Below are 10,371 nucleotides of genomic sequence, written 5' to 3' on the forward strand. Positions count from 1 at the left end.
TTATTGACAATCCATTACCAAAATGTAACCAAACAGTATCATAAAACAACTGTTAAACGAGCTATTTTCTAACTTTAATTGACTTTGCATTAAATACTTTCCTTTGTGAGTGGATACTTTAATACTGTTAAATTCCTTTTATCACTTATCAACTGTCACATGTCCTCAGACTACTGCCTGCAATGAGCTTGCGTGCGGATGGAAAACCTGCGACAGCAAGAAACTGGACAAGTTGAGTGTGCGCATGCGCTTTAACAAATACGGAAGTTGACGTAGTTTTACAACAATGAAAACAACGCAGTGGCGCCACTAAGCTGCAGCCTGAGCTGAACTGGGACATTTACGGTGTTTGTTGAGCCCCAAACGAAGGTAAGAAAGGAAGGAGACAAAATTACTTTCAAAAGAGTTAATTCTCATCTTTCAGTCTGGCTTTTGACAGGATTACGACCTGGGGGGGCTAATGCTCCAGCTAATTTAGGTAGTTAGGCTTAAACAACCGAGGCACAAAACTCAGCTCCCCATTGAACAAAAGATAAATCTAAGTTTGTTTGCCGGCATTAACGGAGAGCTGATAAGGACACAGTAGTTGTCAGTAAATATGCTTATTGTGACAATGATTTTAAGATGCAGATAAGCGAAGCTTTGCGATATTTACATCTGTGGGCACGACTCAGGGGTCCTCTCCTGTGTGACACAGTAAAGCAGTGCCCTATGTGAAGCCTGTAACTGTACAGTTGTTGTCTTTAGGGAACTACTGTCCTTAAGACGTTAAAAAAAAAGTTTCACATCCCCCTCAATAAAAACAACAACCAATCTAAGGGTCCACAGCACAGCCTAGCTACAGTTGACAAAAACTGCATGACAGAAGTGTTGATGAATCAGTTCCTCTTTACTGTGATGAGGAGGCAACAACGACTCCTCTTCATGGATCTGGCGACTCTTGGGAGGTGGGCTCAAGTGCAGGGACTGCCGACAAGGCCAAAGCCTCCAACATGAACAGAATTAAGGGCTTAAGGAGAGTCAGATCACATGTGTGGTCAGTGTCACACCTCTGATCCCATCTGGGGCAGATTGGTATTTTAGTGTTTCTCTCGTGCCTCTCTTTGCATGCGGATGCTGCTTTCATGGAAGCAGTGGTAATTAGTCGCCTTGACGAGACCTGCTTTTTTTTTATTAACTCTTGAGTTTCTTGAGTGGGGTGAAGGCGAGACTTGTGAAGGAAGAGCCCCTCGTGGATGACAAAGGAAAAAATGATCTAAATTTCCCCAGACAGAAAACGCGTTTGAAAATGACTCGTTGCTTCAAAAAGTACACCTCAAGAGTCAAATGATTCCCTCAATCGCTGGTAAATCTCTCCTAACTTTTCCTCAAACACCTAATTTCTCTTTACCACACACACACACACACACACACATATAAATATAAATAAATTGTATAGATATAACAGAGCCGTTCTCTCAGATGAAATGGTCTTTCAAAGTTTGCGAGCAGAAGCGACAGAGTGGAGCTGAAAATGGGGGCTCATTATGTTCTATCAATAACCTCTTTGTCTCTGATTAGGTCATCTTTTCCAAGTGTGAAGTTTTTTTTCTGGTTATGTCTGGATCGTGAGGCAGTATGTTTTTAGATAGTTAGAAGTTGGTTACAAGTTTGCAGCTATATGAGCTTTTCTTGAAGGTTTGCTTGTATGATGCGCAACTCTGAATGTTGACAAAAACAACTAATACAAATACGTACATGTGTTTGTATATATATATATATATATATATATATATATATATATATATATATATGGAAACAGAATACAGTTGAAATTGCAGACATGTGGGAGGCTACCTTGAATGACTAACTGCATCTCTTTCTAAACACCTCCAATGTGTCATGAAGGCAGCTTCAAGCAATATGTACTCCGCCGGAGTATCCAACAACAAGGTCAAGTATTCGAGGCTGGCTGCTGATGACGATGGTTACATAGACTTGCAGGTGAGACACACTTTCGCTACTACATACTCTTATTGCCAAAGTAGTGATTTACTAAAAAAAGAAGCTGGAATTGAACAGGGCCGCGCGAAAGATTTCCATCCATGGATGTAAGCGTATGAGGTGGTGCGACCCATGTAACGGGTTTAATTCCCATGAGCTTATTATAAGAATTCCTAACCCAAAGCACGTAGTGACGTAGGTGATTCATGATACTCTGAGCTCGACACCTTCAGGATCAAACAGCTTTATCCACCGTCTTATTGTATCTCGTGATGCAGCGCGGGCTGATGCAGATGTTTCAGCTCGCAGTAATCTACACATCTGTGTACAGTTTCTCCTTCTGAGCAGATGCACTTTGCCACCCAATCTCTTAGGTAGGAATGCTTATTACCACACTGTGTTTATGTGCTGAAAGAGGAAGGATTTCCTTCTCACTAGATCATATTCTAAAATACAACGTTACCAGCTCCTTGTCGGTGACATATTCAAGGCCTATCCACCCACGCTGATATGTTAGATACAGATATAGCTATCTGTTTCAGTCTGTGTTGTGTTAAAGGGATAGATCGCCTCTTTTGACATGAAGCTGTATGACATCCCATATTAGCAATATCATTTATTAAATTTGACTTACCCCTTGCTGCGTCCTGTGAGCCGAGTTCCAGCCTCGTTTTGGTGTTGACGAAAGTAGACCGGCTAGTTGGCTGGGGCTTATAAAATAAAGCGTTTTGCTTCTCAAAACAATATGCGTTCAAAAGAGTAATACATTTGCGTCACAAAATCGTTCTCCAGGAAAAAGTCAGACCTCACAATCGCTTGGTGCTATTTTCTCTCCCTTCATATCACTGCACGCAGCTACCTGCCGACAGCCATGCCTGTTACAGTGTTTGCTGCTCGGTCTACATAGCCCGAAGTGATACAAAGGGAGAGAAAATAGCGCCAAGCGATTGTGAGGTCTGACTTTTCCTGGATGAACGATTTTGTGATGCAAATGTATTACTCTTTTGAACGCATATTGTTTTGAGAAGCAAAACACTTTATTTTTTAAACCCCAGCCAACTTGCCGGACTACCTTCATCAACGCCAAAGCGAGGCTGGAACTCTGCTCACAGGACGCAGCAGGGGGTAAGAAAATGTTCATAAATAATATTGCTAATATGGGATGTCATACAGTTTCATGTCAAAAGAGGCGAACTATCCCTTTAAAAGACGCAGAATTCATTTTCATGTGAACTGAAATGAACTAATATCTTCAGCATAGTGATGGCAAACCAGTTGAGAAAAATTAAAACATTGTGTAATCATTTTGCTCATTACAGTTCAAGAGGAGTCCACCAAAGGTCCCGTACAAGGCTATCGCCCTGGCCATATTCCTGTTTCTGATTGGCTCCTTACTGATAATCTTTGGGTCTCTTCTTCTGGCTGGAATCATAAAGGTTGAGGTGAGTTTTGCCAGTGATTGTAATTATTTGTCTCTCTTTTTAATCAAAGATTTTAACCGATGGATCTCAAACATACATTAACTGGAGTGAAGAAAAAGTTTGGGAACCGTTCCCAGCATGAAGGCTGAAGGACAGTTTCTTATCCTGTTGTGAAAAATGATAAATGCAGGTAGTTAGCTTAGCATGAATGCTAGTAGCAGGGTAAAAAGTAACAAAATGTACTTGCCAGCGCGTTTCTAAATAGAATCATCAATGACTTTGTAACAAGTCATTTGCTCGTTCCGAAGAAAAACTGCAATTATTTCAAATGAAAAGTAAGTGTAGTGATTTTACTGGCTCACTGCAAAGTTGAATGCATTTCTGTAATGTTGGATCATAATAAGGCCCATAATAAGGCCTTAAGTTAACGACAATGTTTTAAAGAAATATCTAGAATCACAGTTTCCCTTTTTTTTTTTTTTTTTTTTTTTAAAGCGGAGTTGTGTCAAACCCCTTATGAGCAGTCGGTGTCCTACGTGGAGTAGGTGGCGGTCCCCGGGCGAGCGAGGCTAAAAGCTCAGAGCAGGGTCATCGAAAGAGCGTCATGCGTCAAGCAGCTCGGATCTAAAAAAAAAAATCTCCCAGGAGTTTGAGCCGAGGCTGTGTTGTGGAATGTTACACCGCTTCTCTTTTCCCTCGGGCAGTTTCTTACTTTGTCAGCTCCTTTCTCTTAACTGCAGAGCGTCAGTGAAAGTTGTCTCTTTCGGGGTCTGAGCAGCGGTTAGCTTGGCTCGCTGTCATCAAAACCCTCTTTGGTTCTTCAAACTGAAAGCGCTCCGTCTGCTGCAGGGAAGATAATTACCATTCGTTAGTACTTCACACAACCCTACTGGGCCATGAAAAGTGTGCCATATTCCAAATAACTGCCCTTCTGCATAATATCCTAAACGGCTTGGTGATTAGGATTTTCTTAATTGATCTATTGTACACATGCATACTAACCAGAGTTGTATGTATATATTTATCACAATATTTCGTGGACTCCTTTTTTTTTTTCTTTACTTATCGTAGCAGGGAAAGCACAGGTGAGGCACATTTTGTTAACGCTGGCTCAGACTCATTAGGTGACTAGTGATTAGTGAGCCATAACAGGGAGTGAAGCTGCACGACACGGGGAATCTTCAGCTGGCTTATCAACATGAAACGCAGCCACTTTTTCAATGTGAGGTATTAGAGCAGCGTTTGAACGGCTGTCCTAACGTTTTATTGTCATGCTTGCGCTCTCCTGATATTACTTTTGCTTCTCTGGGCCGCAACACTTTTGTGTGCGTTTGAAAACAGTGACTGGTTCTGATGGCTAATAGCAGGGAGTTCCCACCTCAGTAGATCCCACGCTGTGGTTTTCACTTTGGCATTTCGTGGCGATATTACTGAACCTGCTTGTTTTATATTGGTAATTATCAGTGGGAGCTTAATGTGATTTTCTTTTTCTTTTTTTTCTTCTTTTCTTAAGCCCAGTTTGCAGTCTGTTGGCAGAATTTGTTGATCTGACATGAAAGCAGCATTAGAGTGTTTAAGCCTGCTGAATTTGCCAATTAGCCCACACAACTAAAGGTAGCGCGTCTAATACTAGCAGATTACACAAGGTTCTAGGTGTTTATTATGCTGAAACAGAGAGCCTACGGATTCTGTCTGGGAAAGTTGTAAAGAGTGGGGCGTAATCTTCTTTTTGTCATGTAACACGGTCTAGTGTTGCAGAATCAAATGAAAGAAAAAGTGGGGACTGATTCAGGAGTGAAACTTCCTTTACCTGAAATCAGAAAGCAGCGTGGGTCACTTCACCCACATTACACTGCTGTGAAAATAAAAGTTCCTGTTGTGAATTAGAGGACTCTCCAGAAGTCTTAAGCTGCCCCTCATCTCTTTATATTTGACTTCAGGAGTCAAACTCTTGTAATCTTTTAAAGTGCTCTTAATCTATAGATCTCCAGTCTTTGAACTCGACCATTTTCAGAGGAATGCTTTTTTTTTTTTTTTTTTGTTAAGCCATTTAACACTGATCTATAAATACATTCAAGCATAAAAAAGTAACCTAACGCCAGGGATGAAGCAGTGTTCAGAGTGTCTACCCGTCACAAACAACTTATCTTTAAGCTCTTTGTTAGGAGCAGCCTGTTGCAAAGACACATCATTTGTTCCCATTTCTTTCGCTGCATCTAGGAATAATACCGAAGAAAGCAGAGTTGCACATGAGCCTGTATTTTTTTTACCAACAAGCTGATTCTCACAGAACTACAGTATTAGTAAAAAATAAATAAAAAAACTTGATATATCTCAGCGTGGCGGCAGTGTGTTCTTAAAGGATTTGAGGAAGCTGGATAATTGGAGGACAAAAGAAGAAGTAGCAGGCTTACATACTATCTACAGCAGATGAACAGGATCTGAAAGTGATGTCCTTAAGAAAGACGAAAACATCCAGCAAAGACCTGACACGGGACCTGAGAGATGCATCTGGACCTTCAGCTGATCCATCTGCTGTTGGCCCAAGCCTCATCAGAAATGGGCTCCATGGAAGGGTGGCTGTCAAGAAGCCGTTCTTAAGGAAGGGAAACAGGGAGAAAAGGCTGAGCTGTGCCAAAGGACACAAGAAGTGGGCTGAGAATCAGCGGCAACAGGTCTGATGGAGGGATGAATCCTCCCCAGAGCCCGGACATCAACATTACTGAAGCAGTGTGGGATCATGTTGGCAGAGAACGGAACAAAAGGCAGCCGACATCCAAAGAAGAGCTTTGGGATGTCCTTCAAGAAGCCTGGAGAACTATTCCTGAAGACCACTGACCTCCTGACCCAGTATGAACCTTCCAGACCCCTCAGGTCATCTGGATCCGGTCTTTTATCAGTTCCCAGAGTCAGAACCAGACAAGGAGAAGCTGCATTCAGCTTCTATGCTCCACATGTCTGGAACAAACTCCCAGAAAGCCTCAGATCAGCTGAAACGCTCGGTGTGTTTAAGTCCAGGCTGAAGACACACCTATTTTCAGCTGCGTTTGAATAAAGCTCCAAATCTGAAGCTTGAGTTTCAAAACTTAATCACATTTTAACTGCTGCTGATTTTATCTATTTTTCTTTCTTTCTTTCTTTTTTGTTTAAAATTTAAATCATGCTTTTTATTTTTACTGATTTATTGTCTCTGTAAAGCACTTTGAATCACCTTGTTGTTGAATTGTGCTGTACAAATGACAGAAAGTTTGTCTGAGAGGGTTCAGGCTGTGTTGGAGAATAACGAAGCTCAGATCTAATATTGATTTTCTTAAGTCTGTTTTTGCCTTACACGCTGCATTTCTATTCACGTTTGCAGATTTCAATAAATTGCTGAACCCGTTTCCTTATTTCCTGGCAAGATACGGTTTAAAGAATTGGGTTTGGCTCAAGAACTGCACAGTATTGTAAAATAAGGAAAAATAAAAACCTCAACACAAGGCAAAGACTCAAGTTTTTCTCCCAAACAAAGAGAATGCTTTAAAGCCTGACCACACAGTACTGCTGCAGTGCATCTCTGAAAACAAGAGGGAGGTCTGCAGCAACGAGACTGCCATCTGGTGGTGAAGTCCAACACACCACCCTGCTGTTGGAGCAGCCTCCGCCTCCTGGTGGTTCGCTGCCCTGTGCATGAAACGACTGCTGATTTACATGAAACCAGAGCTCAGACAGACGAATGAAGTCATCCAGCCTGCAAGCCTCCTGCATACCCTCTTCATTTGAGGGTATTTATGTTGTTGCTGGCAGGCAGTGCTGTGTTAAGTACGTTAGAGCGTGATGAGTGCATTAGTCTTTACTGTACTCCATGTATTACTGGGATACCTCCTCTGGCATCATATTACCAGATGATGTATTCAAGTATTTCATGTGTATGTGGAAATGTATTAGAGAGCACAAAAGTGTGAAGCATTTGTGGTAAATTGCGAGCTTGTGATTCCCTCATTACAGATACATGCTCCATAATTCTGTTTTTTTTTTGTTTTTTTTCCCCCCAGCATCCCGACCGCACCATCCCCGTCATCATCATAGGTGTCCTCGTTTTCCTTCCTGGATTTTACCATTTGAGGATCGCCTACTATGCCGCCAAGGGATACCGGGGTTACTCCTACGATGACATTCCAGATTTTGGTGACTGAGTTTAGTGGAATCTGGTGTAAGTCACCTAATCTTCTCCCTTTGACACACTATGTACCCTGAGACTGATGCCTGCTACGGTTTACTTTTTGAGTTTATGCAGCACAAAAAGAGCTAAATCCTTTGGATTAACACCATGGAGACTTGTGTTTATCCAGGAGGGGGAGGCGTGCAGGAGCTTTGCTGAAATCTATAATTTTGTATCGGTTTTCATAGTGTTGTTTCTTCTATGCTTCGTTTGCTCTTGCTTCCTCTTTCTCTTTATTACTCTCCACACAGAAGGTGGACAGACCTTAGAGAGTTAACACAGCTTTATTACAATTGTATCAGTGGAGAATGTCAGAACAGATGCATGCCTGCAAAAGTACAGCAACAGTTTGCTGTTCCACACCTCACAAAATGAAACACACCTTGGATAAGTGGTGCCTTTATTTTCCTACAGCTAACAGGGTTTGTTTCAGGATCATTGTGCTTTTTTGCGCAGTAGTTTCACAGTGTGTCTTAAATGAATAGACAAATGATATTAGATATATGATGATCACCTCAATCACAGGAAACCGTTTTTCCTGAATCATCAAACCAATCTTATTTCTGGAAGAGTTGGGGAATTTTCTTAAAATCCAGCAAAAACTCGAATCTGTAACTTGTTAATTGAACCTCAATTTAGAAGAAACAAATCAAAGGAGTTGATTTTTTTGGGAGTCCTCACAGACTGACTTAACTGTATTTGCAAAATATGAGCAATTTTAAAATTTGGTGCCAGCAACACACTAAAAAAAAACTTGAGAAAAAGGCACGTTTGCCATTGTGCTGCAAAGCCTTCCTTTTACACTTTTTATTTATTCATGACCTGGAGATATGAACTGCTGGATAGAGGACCTTTATATCCTCCTTTATAGAGGGAATCTGTGTCTATTCTGGCGGCATACAAGATTTCAGCAGATCAACAGTTCAAGGTTGCATGTGTCAAGCACACAGACTCTAAGAGGATCGTATTTGATCTGCCACCGACGTTCCTCTTAGCTGGAAAGGTAGGTAACAGCGGAGGCAAAACAGGCTTTGTGTGTGCAAGGGCAAGCCAGCAAAGCAAAGCATGCGATACTGTTGTCACTCAGCTGGATGTGTGTAAGCACACACTAATGCAGGGCTGAGCTGCTTCTGTTTGATCTGTGAATAACTAAGGAGGATTAACAAGGATGCCTTTTCTTCTTTTTTTTTTTCGTCGGCAACAAGCCACATCGATAAATTAAACAGTCACATTGTCGGAAGAATGAAGTCAGACTGTCCTGCTGGAAAAAAACAAAACACGGACCTTCTGGAACAATACGTTGCCTTGATGGTAGCATATGTCTTTCCGACGTTCCAGTATACACCTAGATATTAACGTTACGAGCACACGTCTACAAGTCATCCATGACATGCATGCTGTTAGTTTTTTACCAACTTTTCTCCGATAACAGCCTGGATGGTCTTTCTGAACTCCGGCGCTCGGAACCACACGTCAGATTTTTCCCAAACGCTACTGAGACGGGGACTCGTCTGAGCTCAGAACATGTGTCCACTGTCTTGTTGGTGTTTCTGCTCAGGGCTGACGTGTGGCTTGCTCCTTGTGAAATGCAGTTTTAGGTTATCTCTGGATGCGTTGAGTTTTCCCAGGCACTCCAGAGCCCATGTGGCCAAATTTATCAGCACAGCGCGACAGTTTGATGGCCATGTGCATCCAAACCACCATCTTTGGAAATCTTTTCACAGTATTATGCACTGTAGATGTTGAAAGAACAAAGTTATTTGCATCTTGCATTGAGAAATATATTTTTTTTGGAACTTACTGATGTTTCTGTGACAGAACTCAGCAACGACCCATACAAGCCTTTGGTGGCTGCTCCTTTTATACCCAATCCTGACACCCTTACCTGCCACCAAACATCTGCTGACTTTAGAACCTTCCAGAACGCAGTTGCATGTATTTTCTGTAACCTTTTTCTCTTTCCTGCCTTGCTGCTGAATGTTTTGAAGTGTTGCTGCCATCCGATTTGTTCAGTTGGTTTACATTTCCTAAACACAAAGTTAGTAAAATGAAATTAACGTAGCTCTTGTTGACCGCTCAAAGCACTGGGATCAAACCGTCAACCTTCCTCCTGAGCACCGGTGAAGACGCTGCTAATCTTTTCTTTGGATTTGTGTCTTGCTGATAAAAATTCAAGTGATCGTTTTAAATTTATATTTCGCTGCAGAAAAATTCCCCAACTTCTCTGGAAACAAGGTTTGTATTTGCAGCACTATCAGAAGTGATTATTTTCTGAATGTACGGTATATGTTTTTTTATTAAATGTATACTTTTGCGTATTCTTGCTTGTCCTTGTTTGAAATATTTATTAAGAAAGTTGTATTTTTTACCTGAGCTTGTGCGTTTGAAAATAAAAGAATGAATGAAGTGTGCTGTTGAATCATCTGTAAAGTCCTTTAGAAGTGATTTTGTGGTTTTTAGCAAAAGAAGCTCAGTTATGGTACTTATTGCACAAAGAAAACAGGTAAGACTGTCATTGGACAGAGACAGGACTCCCTTCTGCCACCTTATAGTCAACTTAAACAAAACAAGTATATTAGGAAAATTGCTGAAAACAACCAAAGTATTATGGAACATATAGATAGATATTTGTCTCTTTCCCCGTATTGTTAGTAACATAATGAAAGGTGCAGACTTGTTTGGTCGTCAGCATGAGGTAAAGCACACCCTCTTGTGGTTGCCAGTAATCTGGACGCCATGAAGGGATTAATAATAATAAAAAAGAAG

At 41.3% G+C, this 10,371-nt stretch overlaps 1 protein-coding gene across 2 annotated transcripts; it reads left to right on the forward strand.

Annotated features, from left to right (window-relative positions):
• Nucleotides 1–262: 262 nt before the first annotated feature.
• tmem230a (transmembrane protein 230a) lies at nt 263–10,016 on the forward strand. 2 transcript variants are annotated; one of them, XM_075456022.1, is made up of 4 exons: nt 263–369; nt 1,888–1,983; nt 3,303–3,425; nt 7,439–10,016. In XM_075456022.1, exons 2-4 carry the CDS (start codon nt 1,903–1,905, stop codon nt 7,577–7,579), a joined length of 345 nt encoding a protein of 114 aa, XP_075312137.1. In that variant the 5' UTR covers nt 263–369; nt 1,888–1,902; the 3' UTR covers nt 7,580–10,016. The 2 variants fall into 2 exon arrangements, with proteins under 2 accessions (XP_075312137.1, XP_075312136.1); XM_075456021.1 differs by lacking the exon at nt 263–369 and having other exon boundaries at nt 1,882–1,983.
• The last annotated feature ends 355 nt before the right edge of the window (nt 10,017–10,371 follow it).

Source organism: Odontesthes bonariensis, chromosome 22 (genome assembly GCF_027942865.1).
Source record: "Odontesthes bonariensis isolate fOdoBon6 chromosome 22, fOdoBon6.hap1, whole genome shotgun sequence".
Taxonomy (NCBI): Eukaryota; Metazoa; Chordata; class Actinopteri; order Atheriniformes; family Atherinopsidae; genus Odontesthes; species Odontesthes bonariensis.